This window comes from Microcaecilia unicolor, chromosome 2, assembly GCF_901765095.1.
Source record: "Microcaecilia unicolor chromosome 2, aMicUni1.1, whole genome shotgun sequence".
Lineage (NCBI taxonomy): Eukaryota > Metazoa > Chordata > Amphibia > Gymnophiona > Siphonopidae > Microcaecilia > Microcaecilia unicolor.
Window position 1 is genome coordinate 287,694,704 of NC_044032.1, and position 22,637 is coordinate 287,717,340.

The 22,637-nt window shown below is 40.3% G+C and overlaps 1 protein-coding gene across 1 annotated transcript in view; it reads right to left on the reverse strand.

Moving 5' to 3' along the window:
* Positions 1-22,637, reverse strand: part of CCDC171 (coiled-coil domain containing 171) — a 665,674-nt gene that overhangs the window by 405,957 nt on the left and 237,080 nt on the right. Inside the window, 2 exon segments of the mRNA XM_030194229.1 lie at positions 1,334-1,522; positions 7,818-7,985. Coding sequence (XP_030050089.1) covers positions 1,334-1,522; positions 7,818-7,985 — 357 coding nt within the window.

The window sequence follows — 22,637 nt, forward strand, 5'->3', positions numbered from 1 at the left end:
TCTTTCACTGAATTTGGCAATACATGATTGTTTCATCATCTTGCTCAAGTACATTCCCTAACTACATATTTTGAAAAATTCCCCACAATCCATGACAACCAACCCTATATATTATTAAATACATAATCAGGAAAAGACTGCTTCCAACAAAATAAGTTGCAAGGTAGTTTTTCCTTCTTTAAAAGTGGGGAGTGTGTGCCCTCCTCTGGTGGCTTTATAGTATCAAGTAAAAACAGAGGAAGCTACCTAATAAAGGGTGACAGACATCACACCAGTGTCAAAAATAGAAGTATTATGAGCATTTAATTTGTCTACAAGCACTTACTTGCTTTCAGTCAGCAAAGGCAACAGGAAAACACTGGTATATGTTTTGCAAAGTTGGCTGAAACTTCATCTTATGAGCTTCCTGAAGGAAGAATGCCTCATACTTGTTGCAAAATAAAATCCACAACAAATTTAGTGGCAAACTTGCATTGGGATGCATTTTAAAAAAAAAAAACCTCTGGGACCATTTTAACTAGTATGCTATTTAATGCTGAAAACTATTTATTGATTTTCAATGAAAAGGAACATCTTTGGAGCTGGCAGTGACTCTCTTCTCTTGTTTCTCCACTTTTGTAAACAGTCCTCAGCCCAGGTACCAATTAGCTTTCCCTTTACTCTATGCTACCAAATGTTTCCAATTGACACAGGTCTAAAACTAACAGTATATTTTCACACTGTTGAGACACAAATATTTTTTCCTGTATTTACCATTTTTGGAGAAAAGAATATCCAAATGGTTTTGAAAGCTATAGGAAGGAACAAGAAGGCATATAAATATCCCTTAACCAATCAGAAGACCATCATAAGATGATCAGTCTGTACCCCATTGGTTAGTGATCCTTTTAATAAATCCCTCCATAACAAATCTTAGTTGTAGTAAGTCTTATCTAAGTTGTTCTTGGTGAGCCTTCTCTGCTCTTCGGCCCCTTCTCATATTTTGCTTTGGAGCCCTTAATTTGAATTTCTGCCATTGTGATCAGTACTGCTGTTTCTTCAATCTGGATTTCTGAGAGAGCCCTAAATGTCATATTATGCTTCCACATTTCCTTCAATCCATGCCTCCAGTCACTGAATAATTTTTAAAAACATCTGTTGAGCAAATACAACTGCAAGGCAAGAAATTCAGCAGGTTAAGCAACACATTCTGGAAGGCACCATTATGAAAAGAATGATCAGCAGTAAAATATAAGTTAAAAAATACTAAATTAAACAAAAATAAATTGGAATGAACATTGAGACCCACTTTGTGATTTTTAAAGAAATCATTCCTTTGGCTAGAATCTTATACCTGTGCTCTTGCATGAACCTCTGCAAGGCGAGATGAATAGTGCAGTTCCACCTCCTTTTTTTCTTTCTGCCAAGAGGTTTCCTTCTCTTTAATCTGCTCAGCTAGTTTATTGAAAGCAAATTCATGGGTCTGCTGAATCTCCTTCATAGTATCAGACTTGTTCTTACAAGAACTTTCTAAATAGGATACCTTCATGTTGGGTAGAGAAAAGTAAGACATTCAGTTAATCATATGATCACTATCAGTCTAGATCCCATGTTATGTTTGATAAATTCTTGCATGAAGTTCTCTTCACAAACTGAAAACCTGCAAAAACGATGGATGTGGTTTCCCATACACATTTAAAAATCTGTTTATGGAGTCTGTGTATCATGGCCATTATTTCATAAACACATTCACATGTAAATTGCAGCTTTTACATGTGTATATCACATGCAAATAATTTCAGATAGCCACTATTTACATGTGAACATCCATTCCATGCAGCAATTTCAAGGAAGCATGGTATGGGCAGGGTTAAAATCTAAGCATGTGCTCCTTAAGTTACAAAGGGAATGAATGTGCAAGGGGAAAAATCTCCATGTTAGGTTTTACATCAGCTCAAAGGCACACGTGGAGGGACATTTTCAATATGATGTCTAAGTCAGACTTTAGATGTTTAATGCTAAATGTCCAAAATCCAAATAGGTAATATGGCCATTTTCAAAATGGCAAAACACCTATGCATCTTTTTTTTTTTTTAATATCATTTGTAAGAAAGGTTTTGTGCTCTGTGCACTTATCTTTTCAAGCCATTTTTGGGAAAAAAATGCATAAGTGAAAAACGAAGAAAATCATTTTTAGCAGACTGGTCCCCCAGACATCCCAGGACAGCAATGGGGCACCCTAGGCGGCACTGCTGTGGACTTCATTTAAATGCTCCCAGCTACACATCTCACTGTTGCTCCCTTATCTTGTCTGCTGAGCCCTCCAAAACTCACCCCAAACCCAATACACCCAACTGTACACCATTACGATAGCTCTAATGCAGGCCCAGTCTTAGGCCGAGGCGACCGCATAGGGCCTCGCGCTTAAGGGCCCCGCGCAGCGTACCTCAGTCAGCCTCCTCCGCTCCATCCCGGCACTCATATTTAAATTTACCTGGCTCCAGCCTCCGACGTTGCAGCAGCTGCGCAGCGCCAGTGAAAGCACTGCCTGACGTCTCTAACCTTCCCTTGGCTCGTTCGTTACCTCTCTGTGTCCCGCCCTCGAGGAAATGGCGTTTGAAGAAGGCGGGGCACTGAGGGAACGAACGAGCCAAGGGAAGGCTGGTGGAGAGACGTCAGACAGCGCTTTCACTGACGCTGTGCAGCTGCAACGGTGGTAAATTTAAATTTTATTAGAAGAATTGAAACAGAATAGAGAAGAGGGCGGGCAGGTGGAGATGGGAGTGGGAGGCAAGGGGAGAGAGGAACAAGGATGGACATGGATGGGAGGACAGGGCTCAGGGAGAAAGGATTAATTGCTGGACATGGAGGGGAGGGAGGAGAATTGCTGGATATGGATAGATGGAGGAGGGAAGGGGAGAGAGGAGCATCGATGGACAAGGATGGACATGGATGGGAGGGCAGGGCCCAGGGAGAGAGGAGAAATTGTTGGACATGGAGGGGAGGGCAGGGGAGAGAGGAGATATGTTGGGCAGGAATGGAGGGAAGGAAAGAAAAAGGAAGGAGATGCACATGGATGGAGGGGAAGGGAAGGGAGAGAGGAGTAATGCTGGACATGGATGTAGGGGAGGGGAGGAAAGTAGATGCACATGGATGGAGGGGAGTGAGGAGAAATGCTGGATATGGATGGAGGGAAAATTGCTGAATTTAAGGGCTGGATCGGAACACTTTGAAGGCAGATGCTGAAACTGGAGAAAGGATAGGGACAGGGCTACAGATGGTAGACAGGGCACATAAGGACACAGGAGGATGGTGGACATGGTGAGAGAAAAAATATCAAATGGAAAGAAGACACTGCATAAAACAGAAGACACTGGGACCAAAGTGAATAGAAAAACTAAATGATCAGACAACAAAGGTAGAAAAAAGTATTTTATTCAGAATATGTCAGCTTTTGGAAATATGCATCTGTGATATTTTGCATGTAAGTTTCCATTTTTCTAGTATTGCTGCATGCTGAGTCTGACTTCTTGAGGTAACTTTCCAGTTCAGTATTTTGCCTTCATATCTGTTGTGTCATGTGTTTTTCATGTGTGATCAACGTGCAGTATCCTGCTAGCGTGTAGTATTTGCAGCCCTTTTTGTTTTGTTTTTTTTCACGAGGTAGTGTATTGGTGTTTTAGAGCCTGATGTAATTACAGTTCTGCCTTTCCACGAATAAGGTTGTAACTAGTCCTGTCCTTGGAATTAGTGCTGTTATGGTTGGTAAGGTTATGAGTATGTTTTTGCACAAGTTTGTGTATAGTGTTTTGCAGTGGAAAGATTGTGTGTCCGCACCTCTGACCCCCCGGGGTTATGAGAATTGGAACTACTAATTGTAGTGGACTTGAACTGACTAATTTCTGGGGAGGGGGGGTTTCATGATAGCATTGTGCTTATTATTTCAATCAGTTTTTCTGTAGAAGTTTAGCTTCATTTGTCTTTATTTGAAATTTCATAAATAAAAAAATTTCTAAAATTGAATAATCATCAATGGGGTGGAGCTGGGGTAGGGGCAGGGCTAGGATGGGGCCCCACCAAAGTGGTCTGCACAGGGCCCCGCACTTGCTAAGACCGGCCCTGCCCATAAAATCCTGTTGGAGGGAATGAGCTCCACTTGGGCTTCATTAAACTTTGGAATGCCACTGGGTTCAGCATTATCACCCATATTTTTAATGGATATTTGAAGCCTGTTTTACCATACATCCAATCTTTTGGTTTATGTCATCACACTTGTATTGTTGATGGTCAGATAAGTTGCATGTTTACAGAAGGATTAGTTGGAGATGGTTTTAGAGCGAATACCTGCTTGGCAGCAGCTGCACCCCCAATAAATCTCTTCTTTTCATCAACAAAGATAATAGAACCTTGTGGCACGTGCTCTCCTCTGCACTATTCCCACACCTTTAGTACCTACTACAAAACTCCTAAGGGTGATTTTCGACAATAACCTCATATTTACATCCCAAGTTTCTTCAGTAGCTAAACACTCTTTTTATACGCTTTGAACAATCTGCTCTGTTGGCTCATTACTACATCCTCCATCACTTAACATCCTGACTCATTTGTTAGTTATCAGTCAACCAGACTGTTATAATAGTGTGTATAAAGGGCTTAAAGTAAATGATATCCAACGCTTGCAGTTAATTCAAAATACTGCTATCAAATGTATTATGGGAACTAAAAATACAACCATGTAACCCCACTTTTGAAGGCAGATCACTGGCTGCCATGCTTGCATAGGTTAACTTATAAACTGCTACTGCTAGTTTATAAAATTCACAATTCTGGAGAACCACGTAGCCTGACACCTTATCTATCCCCCTAGGCCACTTAGATCAGCATGTCAGAACCACTTAATTGTTGTTTCTTTTTGAGCGATTATCTACGGCAATACTCAGTGCTCAATCTTTTTCTGCCCACAGTCCAAAACTTTGGAACATGATACCACAACATCTTAGACTACAAGATTCCCTTCCACATTTCAAGACAAATCTTAAAACCACTCTTTAATGACCCCTTTCATTAATTTGTTCTCTCTCCTCTACACCTGGAGACTCCGAGCACCGGCCCTGACTGCAGTGTTACCTTTCCCTATCTTTTCTCCCTCCCCCCACCCCATCCTAATTATTGTAGCTCTCCCCTCTTTTTCATCCTATCAATTTCACTCTGATTTCCTCTATTTTAGTCTGTAAGCCGTTCAGATGGCCTGACCAATGGGCAGTGTAGAAAACTTAAATAAACTTGCTAACTTGCACATTAGTTGAAAGAATATAGGCTGAAATTAATTCATAGAAGTCCAAATTGATTTGGACAAGTAAATGGGGGAGGGGCCCTCTCGAAAGCTTTAAAGAACAGTGGGTTTGAATGTGTTTCCTGAGTGTTGCTTTTTGGGGGGGGGGGGGGGGGCGCGACATTATTTCATTGGTTTCAATTTGTTTCTCTATCACAGTCCTGTACCGGAGAGAACTATAAGAGTAAAAGTTCCCTTATTGATGTTCCTTCTTTAGGTGTTCGGATAAATGACTGAGGGGGTTGGGGGGTTGTAACATTAATGCCTATTTGTGTCCTATTTTATTCTGTTTGTATTATTATAATTACTTAATAAAAAGATTTCAAAATAAAAGAGATTTTACCACAAGTCATGATATTTTAAGATGGGGTTACATTATATGCAAATAATGCATCAGAATATTACACAAACAGTGAGAATGTGGATCCCTGTGGTACCCCACACACAACATCCCATGGATTCAATAATAGTCCTGTCATATTAATCCATGGGTGGGCAACCATGGTCCTTGAAGGCCACAACCCAGTCAGGTTTTCATAATGAATATGCCTAAGATCTATGTGCCTGCAATGGAAGCAGTACATGCAAATCAATCCCATGTATATTCATTGTGACAATCTTGAAAACCAGACTGGGTTGTGGTCCTTGAGGATCATGATTGCCCACCCCTGTACTAACCCTATACTTCCTGTTAAACCCCCAAAAAACCCCAAATCAACTGAACTTTCCCCACAATTCCAATATCACTTAATTCCAAATTATAATAGACGTTCTCCCATACTAAAAGATCTAACGTCTGAAGCTAAAGCTCCCAGGAGAATCTCTGTACTGAATATTTCTCTGAAACCAAACTGAGATTTATGCAGGTTATTATATCTTTCCAAACATTCAGAAAGTTGCTTTGTAAATATTTAAACATACATACCCTAGAGGTGTAGTGGTAAAGGGCAATATGACAAACATTTAAGTACCTTCACTGTATATATACACAGGAGGTGGGCCTTTCTCATTCTAGAGCCGCCTTTGCATTGAAAAAGACAGGCATAGGATGTAGTTGAAAATGGACAGATCAATGGAAATAATCAAAGTAAGTATTTCTTTTACAGAAAGGCCAGTGTAGGTGGGGGACAGATTCCCAGTACAGCCAGTGGAGACAAGGAAAGTAAACTTTAGAAAGCATGGAGCAAGCATAGAGAATCTGAGGGAGAGGAAAAGATTTTAACTTTGAGCAGTTGATACAGAAGGGAAAATTAAATAAGGCATATGAACTACATTTATTTTCTGTTTCTGTCCATTATCTTCTTCATGTATCCAAATACAAAAACAGAAAACAAAAATTAACCCGTTTCTCCCTCCCCCTCAAACCACAATCATATTTCTATGTGAAAATTCTTGTTAAGAGCTTCTTAGTTTCCCACCATCCTCTTTGATACTTAGGGCTCTGTTTACTAAGCAGCACTGTAGGCGTGCTAGCATTTTTAGTACATGCTGAAAATTAGCATGTGCTAATCCTAGAGACACTCATATAGTCCTATGAGTGTCTCTAGCATTAGCACAAGCTAAAAACTCTAGCGCACCTTAGTAAACAGGACCCTTAGTAATGCAAATAAAGTCAAATAATCCATTTCAAGCTAGCCTGGTCTTGAACATGGGCCAAAATAAACTTGTTCATAGACTCAACAAATGAGAAACTTATGGAAAAATTCTTCTTTTCCTTTCCCTTATGACCAAATGTTAGTGTAGCTGAGCTCTGGAAAACTGTCTACAAGATCAGATACAAAATGTTGACCTGGTTAACAGAGCCTGAACACGAACCTAGATTAGGAGTGACATACAGCTATACACTGAGCCAAATCATTTTACCATGATGGATTTGTTCACCTTTTTAAGGATGTTTCTTTGGGATAAGTAGACATGTTTAGTCATCTAGAAGTACTCCTATAATTCTAGTGCTTATTAAACAAATACAGATTTAATAGAACCATCTGTAGTCCATGAAAAACTTTGCATGTATTAATACAGAAATATGCATAGACATACATATAACCACCATTTCAAAAACCTCTTCAGATTTTACAAGCAAATTATCCCCCCCTCGCTTCCCCCATTCAGTGTTCCTTAAGTCACTAGATCTTGTTTCAGTTTCATGCCAAGATAAAGAGTTGGTTTATTAGTGTAAATGACTAAGTCCTTTGAATTGCTTCATCAGTAAGATTAATTTATTTTCATCTAATTAGGTCCCTGTGGCTAATACTGGCTAGTAATATTAGCATGCCCTGTACAGAAAGTAGAGCTTAGAGACTTCATACAGATTTCAGTCACATTTACATAACCACAGCAATGGCATCAAACTGAGTTGTAGACATGTTATAATTAATGGTGTTGAATTATTAACATTCAAACTTTTTTTTAAAATAAGACAACTGTCACTCCCCCTTAATGATACTGTGATGTGGACAAATGTCACTGAATTTAATAGAAGTATCTAGTGCCTGAGGACAGTTACCTTCTCATTAGCCCTGTTGAGATCTGAGATAAGGACATCAACATTCTCCTGCAAGACTGCACAAAGCTCAGGCCAGGAAAATTTACCCAGCATGCTTTCAGGTTTTTTTATTAGCACACAGCCTGCAACCAAACGCTGAAACAAACTGTGCAGGAAAGTTAGCTTCTCCTATCAGAGAGGGAAAAACAGAAAAAAAAAAGTTTATGAAGTCGATCAAGATTCCAATCTATTATATATAATATGCAAGGTAGCTGTTATCTCATGAAACAGATTGAAATCAGTACATTTTAACATTTAGCTTTAAAGAAAATTAAGAATTCCCCCAGCTCAAACAGAAAATAAATAAAACCTATACAGTGATTGTAACTGAATATGAGCAGTGTTTAACTGTACTCCAATTTCTAGTTATTTTAACTAGAAACTGGATACAACTGAGTTGAGAACCACTTTATATGAATGTTCTACCATCCTGTTTTAATCCTTGATGACACTATCAAATTATCATGGTTTCTATATTTAATTTGCCTTTTTACTTTGCAGTTTGTTGTTTCTTACACTGACATCTGGCCAGTCCAATTTAAGTTTCCTATTACACACTACCAACCAACAAATACATAAAACAAGCAGTGAAGAAAGTACCTCTGTGGCATGGTAGCAATGCTATAAATTGTGGCATGATAAATCCCAGTTCATGCCTCCCAGGGCATATCATTTCATCACTTGGATCATACAAAAAGAAGGTGATTTGCATAATGCCCCTCTTATGGGCTTTAAATTATCTGTATTATGTACTTGACTTCTACAAATCTAAATTTTGTAACCGCCTTTTTAGCAATATGTAAGCCACATTGAACCTGACATACAGTGGAAAAATGAGGGATACAAATGCAATAAATAAATAAATACAAAATTGGAATGGAACTCAGCCTTTCATCAGAAGTGGAAATGTAACTGTGGCTTCAGAAAAGACTTCTCAAATAAAGTTCTGTGTTAGCAGTGTTTGTCTACTTTAAAGGTTAATACATAAAAATAAAACAAAAATGGAAATTAAGGTGATACCTTTTTACTGGACTACGTAACATATCTAGTGTACTTGAATGTGACTCACCTGGAGCTACTACTGAAAAAGGTGTGAACAAAATCCAAATAAATATTTTGATCCTGGTGCCTAATCTCCCCCTTCCATTCTCCCCATTATGCTTTAAGATTGAATTCTTTATATATTTATGATTCTTTCCTTATTGATGCATTTGGGTTTATATATTTTGTTACATATTTTGTAATGACTTCTGTTTAGCTTGATAGCCACATTGAACTCAAAATTGTATGGGAAAATGTGGGGTATAAATGTCATAAATAAATAAAATATTTATTTATGACATTTATACCCCACAACTTTCTCAGGTTAGGATACTATCAGGCTCATTTTCGAAACAGAAAAACGTTTAAAAAGTGGCTAAAGCAGCATTTGGATGTTTTTCTCACAAACACGTCCAAATCAGTATGTTCGAAACCCATTTTTAGACGTTTTTCTATGAAATCGGTCAGAAGTACGTCCAAACTCAAGGGGGCATATCAGGGGCGTATTCAGGCGGGGACATGGGCGTTCCTAAGACTTAGACATTTTTCAGCCATAATGGAACAAAACAAAAACGTCCAGGACTAAAACTAAGACTTTTGAGTTAGACCTGTTTTTAGAACGAATAATGCACAAAAAGGTGCCCTAAATAACCAGATGACTACTGGAGGAAATCAGGGATGACCTCCCCTTATTCCCCCAGTGGTCACTAACCTCCTCCCACCCCCCAAAAATATAATGAAAAACATTACTTGCCAGCCTCAGATGTATACTCAGGTCCATTAGAACAGCATGCAGGTCCCTGGACTAGTCTAGTGGTGGGTGCAGTGCACTGCAAACAGGTGGACCCAGGCTCCTACCTCCCCCTACCTGTTACACTTGTGGAGGAAACTATGAGCCCTCCAAAACTCACCAGAAACCCACTGTACCCACATATAGGTGCCCCCTTCACCTGTAAGGGCTATGGTAATGGTGCATAGTTGGGGATAGTGGGTTTTGGGGGGGGGGGCTCAGCACACAAGGTAAGGGAGCAATGGTGAGATGTGTACTTGGGAGCATTTTATGAAGTCCACTGCAGTGCCCCCTAGGGTGCCCTACTGCTTTCCTGGGATGTCAGGGGGACCAATCTACTAAAAATGCTGGCTCTTCCTACATCCCAATGGCCTGATTTTGTGTGTTTTGCACTTGGACAGTTTTTTTTTTTTTTTTTTTTTAAATGAACCAAAAAACAAAACATCCAAATCACAAAACATTGTGCGGAACTGTATTTTCGAAAACAAAATATAGATGTTTTTCTCTTTCGAAAAGGACCTTCTTTCCTATTCGGACTTGGAACATTTTTCACAAAACATCCTAAGTCAGACTTAGACGTCATATCGAAAATGCCCCTCCACATAAAAAAGATAATACAAAATACCAGAATATATTGTGAATCATAAAAGCAATCTTAAGGGGAAAGATAGGAGGGTAATAGATTAGAAGGTGACAAAGTATGTTATGATTTATAATGTGAAAGGAAACCCAGATCATTGTTTCAAATTACTTTAGCGTTTTAACTTAAAATATCCTTATGTCCCTGGGTTGTTCTAAAATTTACTTATGGTATTCTGACAATAAGGTCATTGGCGCAGTGCTCTTATCACAAGAAGTGCTTCCCCATAGAGGTCACTTTAGTTTGTTTTGTAGTATCTGATGTGATATCTGTGCGAATTGATTCTTGTCATTTACACTGGCCTGTCTCTCCAACACAGCACCATTTTCTACATTTGAGGAAGACCATGAAGAAGATACCCCCCTATCGTGAATATTTTTCGTGGGGGGGGTGGATTTCTCCAAATGGGTAAACGTTTTGCACATACCATGACAGGAATAAATCTCACTACTAAACCTGGGTATGTTATTCCCATGTGAGTAACTGAGATCCTACTATAAGTGCTGGCACAATTTGCAGCTTGGTATACTGCAGAAACTTGTGCTGGGTATTTTTTTTTTGGTTTGCTTGTTTTTTTGAGTCTCTGTTGGGAGCTTGCTTTTCACTAAGTTTTGCTTCAGATTGGGTAGTTGCCAATATGGATCTAACAGGGAATATTACTTTCAGGGGGTAACCCTACTCAGTTTCTCCCATTCTAAATTGTACGTTACTACAAGGAGACTCTGAGGTTCTCTCTGCTTTGTACTGCAGTAAATTTTCAATGCATGTGTCCCCACCCACCAACTTCCAGAGATGATTTTGGCATCATAGCCTTTTTGTTTGGGATTTCTATTTAGCTCACACCTTTACAATCAGTTACTGGAATGTATTTTCCTTCTCCTGGAGGGTTTACAATCTAAGTTTGTATCTGGGGCATTGGAGGGTTACGTGACTTGCCCAAGATCACAAGGAGCAGCAGTGGGATTTGAATCTAGTTTCCCCGATTCTCAGCTTGCTGGTCTAATCATTAGGTTACTCCTGCACTCAGTCAGTATTCTGAGATGTTCATCCCTGTCTCTTGGATCAAAGCATATACAGTTATCTTGTGACTTGGCCATGTATAACAGACTTTTCTGTATATGAAGCACATAATCTGGAATGGTTTCCTGTATATAGGTTTTTGCATATAACCATTGTTATAGAAAATGTGGTGTCGAGAAAGTTAATTCGTCATGTGCAATAGTCAATTTTGAATCTGACTGAAGGCTAGGGATGCGTTAAAAGATCTCTGAAATTGTTTGATAATCTCTTCTTCCTCAGTCCAAGTCATAGAAATGTCATTACAAACAGATGTATTGCAATAATTACAATGAAAATAAATCAAAAGGTGGCGTGATGAGCTTCTTCTCTTTCACACCCTAATCCACAATTAGAACTTTATCATATAAACACTGACTCAAGTAAAGTACTACAAATTTGATCTGAGATTTAGTGTATTTTTTTAATACAAACTGATTTCCATACAACTCTATGGCCTGTAATATAAAAGAAGTAGTGCTAGAAAATACCTAGATTACTTCTTTCCCAATTAGAATGTGGCTGTTATTGTCCAAATCAAATCATATACTATGTTTGGCAGAGGATATATGAATAATGGGGTGATAGCAAAATATACACAAAATATATATATAATTTTCACATGTTGTGAAATAAAAACACATTTTGTATTATAAAATACTCTTAACAGCGAACCATTTTGCTAACTAGTCTTGGAAATAGTCCAGAGATCCTTCTAAACCAAAATATCTGTACACTGCACTAATCTATTTTCATTTAAAAAAGTGAAATGTTTCAACTCTCTGTGTATATAAAAACATTATGCAGAATACCAAATATCACCTAAATGTAGAAACGTTCTACAACAAATACTGCAGACAGGAACCATTTCCCCCACTGATAATTCAGCATGTCGCCATTATGTCCTTTTTGCTTGGGCTGTGACAATTCAAGCATGATAATCAACCTTTCAGTGAGAGTAAGAAAGCCCAAGAACCAAAGTCAATTCACACATGTTGACCCCAACTGAAAGGTTGCAGACATGCTGACTTTACAATCCAGTCAGATTTCTAGTTTCCTTTACTTTAATCATTATCTTATGTGTAAAACAATTCCAACCATTTCATGTGGACTCGATTTAAATCCCACACTGCAGACAAGTGGAAATTACGTGTCCTTTCTATTCAGTTGGCACTTATGCTTACATTTGTTGGGATAATCAACTCAATATTCAGGGCATTTTACAAAAATATAATTCAGCATAAACTGGCTCATTAATACCACTGTGCTTTAGTTATTAGAAAAAGATGTAATTATATAAAAAAAAAGCTATACTAAAAACATCTAATCATCATGAGAAAAGGGCAGGGTTTAAGGTAACTTTGCACAAAGCTACTCCATATTTAGAACACAGGACTATGCTTTAATAAGACTGAGGCAGATAACTAGTTTATGGCCAGCAAAACATTATTCCACATATTTTTGGTTCATATTTGATTTGATAATTATCATCATATAGGAGGAGGAGTGGCCTAATGGTTTGTGCAGTGGACTTTGATCTTGGCATCCTGGGTTCAATTCCTACTGCAACTCCTTGTGACCTTGGGCAAACACTTAACCCATCACTGCTTCAAGTACAAAAACCAAAGGGTGGTTACAAGTAAGTAACCCTGCTTCCTCTAAGGACAAGCTGGCATGACATTCTCACATGTGGGACTCACTAGTTGTGAAGCTCACAAAATAATAACGATGAACCTGGCAACTAGAAAGTGAGCCTGGCTGAATAAAAGGGCTGGAGGGAGTTGCCAGGACTATATTCTTAAACATCTACAAACGGCTCAAAACACGGCCGCACGACTTATCCTAGGGAAATCTCGCTTTGTTCCTGCTCAACTGCTCCGTTTTCAACTACACTGGCTCCCTGTCAAGGACCGTATTTCATTTAAAATCTGTTCACTTACACACAAGATCATCTATGGTGAAGCCCCTGAGTACATGCTTACTCTAATTGACCTGCCTTCCAGAAATGCCCAGAGCGCTGCAAGGACTTACCTCCAACTACATTACCCCACCTATCAGCATGTAAAATACAAGACTCTTTATGCTTCGTCCTTCCCCTACATCAGCACGCAATCCTGGAATGTCCTGCCACGATAGCTTAAGGAGCTTGCCGATCATCAGCAGTTCAAGAAGTCCTTGAAGCCCTTCTTATTTGCCAAGGCATATCCCCCTGGCTAATCCTCAGTTTACCCTCTTCCACTTGTTGACTCCTCACCCCTGTCATTTACCCGTGTCGTCCCGTGTACCTTCCCCTCCTGCCACATCCTGTTTCTGTGCCTTCTCCATACTGAATTGTATGCACTTGATTTATGTAAGCCACACTGCGCCTGCTTATGTGGGAAAGTGTGGGGTACAAATGCACCAAAATAAATAAATAAAAGGGCTGGAGGGTGTTCAGTTTAGTAAAAAGATTTTGTAGAACTGCTTGTCCAAACCGGCTATCCCACCTAGAATGTTGCTCCAGACACTAGTGAGCACTGAAGGTTTGGATAGACCACGTAGCAGTGGTGAGCAGTGACACGGCCATGAAGGGTCATGCCCAGCCTGAGTAAATATGTAGGAGATAATACGTTTGGTGATGGGAATCCATAATCTGTTAGGGTTGAAGGATACAAAAGGCTGGGAGGACTTCCTATGAAGTTTTGTATGCGCCAGATAATAAGCTAGAGCATGCTTGCAATCTAAGGTAGTAGTGCTGCTTCTCCTGGATGAATGTGGCTTATAGAAGACTGGAAGAACAATGGCCTGAGTGGAACTCAGATACAAATTTAGGGAGGAATTTTGGGTGAGTTCGGAGTACAACCCTGTCGTGGTGCACCTTGGTGTAAGGTGGGTCTGCCACAAGAGTTTGAAGTTCGATTACTCTTCTGGCAGAAGTGCTATTTAGAATACCTTATACGTGAAGAACTTCAAAGAACAAGAATGAAGTGGTTCGAAAGGAGGTTTCATGTGAGTTGTGAGGATGATACAGATCCCACACCACTGGAGGTACTTTGATAGGAGGTTTGGCATGAAATAAACATTTCATGAATCTATCAATAAAGGGATGAACAGAAACTGGTTTATTATAAGCCCTAGAGTGAAAAGTGCTAATGGCACTCAAGTGTACTCTGAGTTAGATTTGAGACCAGAATCTGAAAGATGGAGAAGGTACTCCATAAAGGCAGGAAGAGAGTACCTAGTAGGGGTGAGGGCTCTGGTTGCACATGAGAAGGAAAATCTTCTCTATTTGAAATGGTAAAATTTCTGTGTAGGTGGTTTCCTAGAGGCCAGGAGTATCCTAGAAACACCCTCTGGAAGGTTCAAAGAACATTTCTATGTCATCAGAAACCAAGCCATCAGGGCCAGAGAGTAAGGGTCTGTATGGAGAAGGAACCCCTCTTTCTGTTACTGGGCTGGAAAGGGATCCAAACTCAGTGGTCCCTAGGATGATAACACTAGAAGAAAGAACCAGATTTCACATGGTATGTAGGGAGCAATTAGAATCATGGTCCCTTGGGTCTGGATGTGGTTTGAGAAGAGCTTTCCCTATGACAGGCAGTGGGGAAAAGGCAAATATAAGGTACATTCCCCAGTGCTGCAAGAAGGCATTTGAGGCTACATGGTTGTTGTTCTGAGGAGAGCTGAAGAGGTCTATTGTTGGGGTTCCCCACTGCTGGAATATTCAACAAATTACAAGCAGGCTGAGGGACCATTTGTGTGGTTCAAGGCTCAATATGTCTGCCACAGCATCTAATAGAGATGTTTCGCGAAACTGCCTAAGTCCATATCTAGACTACCTGTCGACAGAGGTGGTAAGAACCTGTTCCTCCTTGTTTGTTCAGGTAATCCATCACAACCTGGCTGTCTGCGCGAATGAGTATTATCTGATTAAGAATGATGTCTTGGAAAGATTTAAGGGCGTTCCAGACTGCTTGCAATTCTAGGATACTGATAGGTCATCATTTCTCCTTTGGGGATCATGAACTTTGTGAGTGGAGATCATCGAGGTGAGCACCCCAACCTACCATTGAGGCATCCACGGTGAGGAATTTGTGATGTAGGAGGAGCTGAAACAGAAGACCCCAAGATGAGATTCTGGGATATCATCCACCACTGTAGAGAGGCATAGCTGTGCAGTAACTTGACAATGGGCTGAGAGCAATCCCGTGGCTTGGGACCATTGACAGGAGAGTGTCCACCGAGGCGAGGAATTCAGAAGTGGAGTCAAGCAAATGGTGTTATATGGACTGTTGAAGCCATATGACTGAGTAAGCAGAGCATTTGATGAGCATATATCTGGGTGGCTTTGGAGACCTGAGTGGACAGCCCTAAAAACTATGGACACATCTCTTCAATAGAGTCTACAAAAAGAACCCTTAAAGACACAAATCACCTCCTAAACTATCCTATCTAACACCATCTTCTCTAATTCCTCATCCATCTTCTGCATACTATTGATTGTATCCAATATCCTGTCATGACTTTGTCATAACAACACTCTGTAAGCCACATTGAGCCTGCAAATAGGTGGGAAAATGTGGGGTACAAATGCAATAAATAATAATAATAATAATGTTGTTTGCTCTCAGTTAAGGGAGGCAAGTTCAGCACTGAATAGTGTCCAGGAGAGCCCTGAGGAACTTTGAACAGGCTGAAGATGTGATTTGGGTTAACTTGATCACAAACCCAAGGAGTTCTAGGAGCCTTATGGCAGATTGAAATGAGGTCTGTGCAGACACTCAGGCTGCCTTGACTATCCCAGCTGTTGAGGTAGGGGAAAACGTGTATGACCCACTTGTGGAGTGTTGCAACTATTATTATCAGCCACTTTGTGAAGACTCGTGGGACGAAGTCAAGCTGAATGGCAAAACTTTGTACTGATAAGGCAGAGTCCAACAGCGGAATCGAAGGGACTTTATGTGTGCAAGGAGAACAGGGGTGAGTATGTATACCTCCTTCAGATCTAGACAGCAAAACCAGTGATTGAGCTGTATCATGGGAAGAAGTGATACCAGGCAAACCATGCAAAATTTTTGAGTAAAAATTTGTTTAAACTTCACAGGTTGAGAATTGGTCACTCCCCTTATCTTTTTTGGCAGGGCAGAGAGCTCCTCTCAAATTAGTATTATCAGGAGGGATGTGAAACGAATCTTGTTTGAGTGAAAAAATATTTCTTATTTGTTTTAAAAGTATTTTCACATAATTTCAATGTGTGTCCCCTGGTCTTTGTACTTTTTGAAAGAGTGAAAAATTGATTCACTTTTACATGTTCTATACAACTCAGGATTTTATAGACCTAAAGCACATCCCCCCTCAGCTGTCTCTTTTCCAAGCTGAAGAGGCTTAACCTCTTTAGCCTTTCCTCATATGGGAGGAGTTCCATCCCTTTTATCATTCTGGTCGCTCTTCTTTTATTTATTGCATTTGTATCCCACATTATCCCACCTCTTTGCAGGCTCAATGTGGCCTTTTCTAATTCTGCTTTATCTTTTTTGAGAAATGGGGACCAGAACTGAATGCAATACTCAAGGTGAGGTCGCACAAATGATAACAGAGGTATTACAATATTCTTGGTCTTATTTTGCATCCCTTACTTAATAATTCCTAGCATCCTGTTTGTTTTTTTGGCCGCCACTGCACACTGGGCAGAAGATTTCAGCGTATTGTCTACAATAATTAGGGTAATAAGCAAGGAGTGCTCTTACAGAGTTTTAAATACATTTCATTACCATCTAAGAAGGAAACACTAAATAAATCATACAATATACTATATAATCTAAAAGACACTTTTATATTAGGCTAATATCCTTATTACTGTAGCAAGTATTAAATTATTGAAAAACTCAAAAACGCTAAGATGGAGTCAGCAGTCCAGCAGCAAGAGGGGTGCTAGCCAGTCTTTTGCATTGAGTGTCACATGTATGATTGTCTCCCAGTTGGTGAGATGTCATATGTGTGTGCCCAATGCAAAGAGCTCCTCGCTCTCAGAGTGTCCGTTCTCTTGAGGCTAGAGTAGCAGACTTGGTGGAGCTGAGGGAGACAGAGAGGTACATAGAGGAGACCTACAGGGATGTTGTAGAGAGGTCCCACCTCCAGTCTGGTAGCCTTTGTGCTACCTTGGAGGAGGGAGGTCTTCTAGAAGGAGAGCACCACCCTGCTGAAGTAGGAAGTACTCCTGTAGCCAGGACCTGCCCACCAGGGGATATACTATCCTCTCGCACCAAGGATATGTCTCCAAGTACTGCCCGGAGGGGAAAGGTTAGGACAGCTGTTGTAGTTGGTGATTCGATCATTAGGCATATAGATAGCTGGGTGGCTGGTGTACGTGAGGATCGCCTGGTGACTTGCCTGCCTGGTGCGAAGGTAGCGGACCTCACGCGTCACCTAGATAGGATTTTAGATAGTGCTGGGGAGCAGTCAGCTGTCTTCGTACATGTGGGTACCAATGACATAGGAAAATGTGGGAGAGAGGTACTAGAAGCCAAATTTAGGCTCTTAGGAAGAAAGCTCAAATCCAGATCCTCTAGGGTAGCATTTTCTGAAATGCTACCCGTTCCACGCGCAGGGCCCAAGAGACAGACAGAGCTCTGGAGTCTCAATGCTTGGATGAGACGATGGTGCAGGGAGGAGGGTTTTAGATTTGTTAGGAACTGGGCAACATTCTGGGTAAGGGGGAGCCTATTCCGAAAGGAAGGGCTCCACCTTGACCAGGGTGCTGGCATCGGCATTTAAAAAGGAGATAGAGCAGCTTTTAAACTAGAAATGGAGGGAAGGCCAACAGTCTCTCAAAAGCGCATGGTTCGGGATAAGGTATCGTTCAAAGATATCACCAAAACAGGGAAGATAGGGTATCCTGACAGTGAGGTTGCAAAAGAGACCGTAGTAGATCAGGTGTCCCTAAATAAAAATAAAAATCAGACAAAAGATTGCAAATTAATACTGTCAAGTACTGAGCATGATGTAAATAGGAACAACAAACATAGTTTGAAATGTCTATATGCGAATGCCAGGAGCCTAAGAAATAAGATGGGAGAGTTAGAATATATTGCACTAAATGAAAAATTAGATATAATAGGCATCCCCGAGACCTAGTGGAAGGAGGATAACCAGTGGGACACTGTCATGCCGAGGTACAAACTATATCGTAGTGATAGGGTGGATCGAATTGGTGGAGGGGTAGTATATTAATGAAAGCCTTGAATCTAATAGATTGAAAATTCTGCAGAAAACAAAACACGTCTTGGAATCACTGTGGATTGAAATTCCATGTGTAAAGGGGAAAAGGATAGTGATAGGAGTGTACTACCGTCCGCCTGGCCAAGATGACCAGACGGATGCAGAAATGTTAAAGGAAATTAGGGACGCAAACAAACTGGGCAACACAACAATAATGGGTGATTTCAATTACCCCGATATTGACTGGGTAAATGTAACATCAGGACATGCTAGGGAGGTAAAATTCCTTGATGAAATCAAGGACAGCTTTATGGAGCAGCTGGTTCAGAAGCCAACGAGAGAAGGAAAAATTCTAGACCTAGTCCTTAGTGGAGCGCATGACCTGGTGCGGGAGGTAATGGTGCTGGGGCTGCTTGATAACAGTGATCATAATATGATCAGATTTGATATTAGCTTTGAAGTGAGTATACATAGGAAATCAGATACGTTAGCGTTTAACTTTAAAAAAGGAGACTATGATAAATGAGAAGAACGGTGAAAAGAAAACTTAAAGGAGCGACTGCGAGGGTCAAAAATTTACATCAGGCGTGAATGCTGTTCAAAAACACCATCCTGGAAGCCCAGGCCAAATATATAGATAGCTGGGTAGCTGGTGGACGTGAGGATCGCCTGGTGACTTGCCTGCCTTGGCGTCTAAATGGCAGATGACATTTTTTTTTTTATATCTTTATTTATGATTTTAATTATAATTCACAAGGATAACCTTGTTAAAGCAATACAGGTAAAGAAATATTTAGACTTAAGAATTTGTAACATTCTCATTCAAATAGAAATTATTTACATTTCTGTCATAGGAGAAAAAAAAAATTAAGAAAATTATAATGAGTACAATTACAAATACAAATAAATATTTAACCTTTCTTAGACCCCAATAAATGCATGGGGAGAAAAGAGTAAGAGAAGTTACATAGGCATTAATCAAATTAAACTAGACCTTAATAGACACTCATGTTTAAATAAAATACAGGCTGTTGATTCCAGAATTAACTTATTTCACTGTTTTAACTTCTAGAAACACTTTAAGCTGTTCCAGTGAAAAGAAATTGTATTCTGTTTGACCCAGTTTCACTACACACTTACATGGGTATGCTAGAAAAAAAGTAGCTCCAATCTCTATAGTTTTTTGTTTCAAAGCAAGAAATTGTTTTCTTTTTTGTTGAGTCATTTTTGTTACGTCCGGATAGATCCAAACCTTAATACCATGGAATTGGGCTTTTATATTTTTGAAGTATAATCTTAAAATAGTATTATAATCTTGTTCAAATACCATTGCAACAATCACCGTGGCTCTGTGTATAATTATATCAGAAGATTGTTCCAATATTTCTGAAATATTTTGTAAGTTAGCAGTATCTTTTTCAAAGTCTTGCTGTCCATCTTTAGATCGAGGAATAAAATATATTTTATTTATTGGGGGTATTGCCGCCTGAGGAATATGGAGAATTTCCATTAAATATTTGTGAAAAGTATCTGTAAGCGTTTCCCCTGCTATTATAGGAAAATTCAAAAGACGGAGGTTGAGACGTCGATTAAAGTTTTCAATTTGTTCAATCTTACGTCGAATATCTGAAGAGTCTTTAGAAACCACACATTTAAATTCTTTCAAAATATCTACTTCTATTTTTATAGAATGAACTTGTGTTAAATCAGTTTTAACAGAGTCCACGGTGTTTTTCATTTCTTCAAATTTAATATTAAGGCTTTTTACATCACCTGACGTCTTCTGAAGTGTGTCTGTGATCTGGTCCAACATCACCTTTAGGGTTTCCAGGGACACCTCCGAGGTCTGCGCTGTAATGGGGACACTTCCCCCAACGCCCCGGACTATCGGTTGTTTGCCTGGGTCCTCACCAGATGCCCTCGTCGAAATCACTTCCTGTTCAACGGGGTTTCTCTCCAGGGTCACTCGCGATGCCGGGCTAAGAGGGATCAGCAATGTTGATGGTGGAGACAGGGAGATTTCCTCTCCCAGCAGGGTTTCCGCTTCCCCGGAGACTCCTGCAATGGGATCCACTCCCTGTATAGTTCTGGAGACACCCGGGAAGAAACATTCAATCGGCATTTGAACCGGAGAGGAGGTTGAGGTAGGTGGAGGCACTACTCTCACCACTGCCTTTCGTTTTGTATGAGGCATTTTGTATTAAGAAGAAGAATTGTTTCAGCTCGGAGCCGCTGAGAGTCTCAAACACAGACTGGTGCGGCAGCCATCTTGGTTCCCCCCTTGGCAGATGACATTTAATGTGAGCAAGTACAAAGTGTTGCATGTGGGAAAGAGGAACCCGAATTATAGCTACGTCATGCAAGGTTCCACGTTAGGAGTGACGGACCAAGAAAGGGATCTAGGTGTCGACATTGATGATACGTTGAAACCTTCTGCTCAGTGTGCTGCAGCGGCTAAGAAAGCAAATAGAATGTTAGGTATTATTAGGAAAGGAATGGAAAACAAAAATGAGGATGTTATAATGCCTTTGTATCGCTCCATGGTGCAACCGCACCTCGAATACTGTGTTCAATTCTGGTCGCCGCATCTCAAAAAAGATATAGTGGAATTAGAAAAGGTGCAGAGAAGGGCGACGAAAATGATAAAGGGGATGGGATGACTTCCCTATGAGGAAAGGCTAAAGCGGCTAGGGCTCTTTTAGCTGGGAGAAAAGGCGGTTGAGGGGAGATATGATAGAGGTCTATAAAATAATGAGTGGAGTTGAATGGGTAGATAGATGTGAAGCGTCTGTTTACGCGTTCCAAAAATACTAGGACTAGGGGGCATGCGATGAAGCTATAATGTAGTAAATTTAAAACGGATTTTATAAAGGTTTGGACAGCTTCCTAAAGGAAAAGTCCATAGACCGTTATTAAATGGATTTGGCGAAAATCCACTATTTCTGGGTTAAGCAGTATAAAATGTTTTATACATTTTGGGGATCTTGCCGGGTATTTTTGACCTGGACTGGCCACTGTTGGAAACAGGATGCTGGGCTCGATGGCCAAGTTATTTTCTGTTCTTTGCCTGCTGGAGAGGTAGGTCCAAATTAACTTTCTTTCAGAGAAATTCTGAGAAATGAGGAGGACAATTCTCTGGGTAAGTGACATTATTTTGCTCTGTGCTTGTAATTTAAAGATTAGGTATAACAGAGGAATTGTAGAATATTGATAAACACAATTAGAATTAAAAAAAATAAAATAAAGAAGCAAACTTTATTAGCTAGTCTCCATACCCTTTTCCCCATAGTTTTAAAACTTGAATTTTCTGCCACAGCATTAACAGATAGACTAGAAGGCACAATAGGGCCTAGTTCAGGGTGCCAGCCAGTCACATGTATGATTATCTCCCAGTTGGTGAGACGTTATATGTGTGTGACCAATGCAAAGAGCACCTAGCACTCAGAGACCAAGTCCATTCTCTTGAGGCTAGAGTAGCGGAGGAGCTGAAGGAGACAGAGAGATAGATAGAGGAGGCCTACAGGGAAGTTGAAGAGACGTTCCACCTCCAATCTGGCAGCCCCTGTGCTGCCTTAGAGGAAGGAGGTCTTCTAAAAGGACAGCATCACCCAGGTGCAGCTGGAAGTAATACTGTAGCCAAACCAGCCCACCAGGGAATGCAATATACTCTCACACCAAGGATGTGTCTCCAGCAGCTTTTGTCCAGGAGGGAAGGGTTAAGACAGCTGTTGTAGTTGGTGATTCAATTATTAAGCATGTAGATAGCTGGGTTGCTGGTGGACATTAGGATCGCCTGGTCACTTGCCTGTCTGGTGCGAAGGTGGCGGACATCATGCATCACCTAGACAGGATTTTAGATAGTGCTGGGGAGCAGTCAGCTGTCTTGGTACCGGCTGTCTTGGTACATGTGGGTACCAATGACATAGGAAAATGTGAGAGAGAGGTTCTGGAAGCCAAATTTAGGCACTTAGGTAGAAAGCTCAAATCCAGAACCTATAAAGTAGCATTTTAAGAAGTGCTCCCTGTTCAAGGTGCAGGGCCTAATAGACAGGCAGAG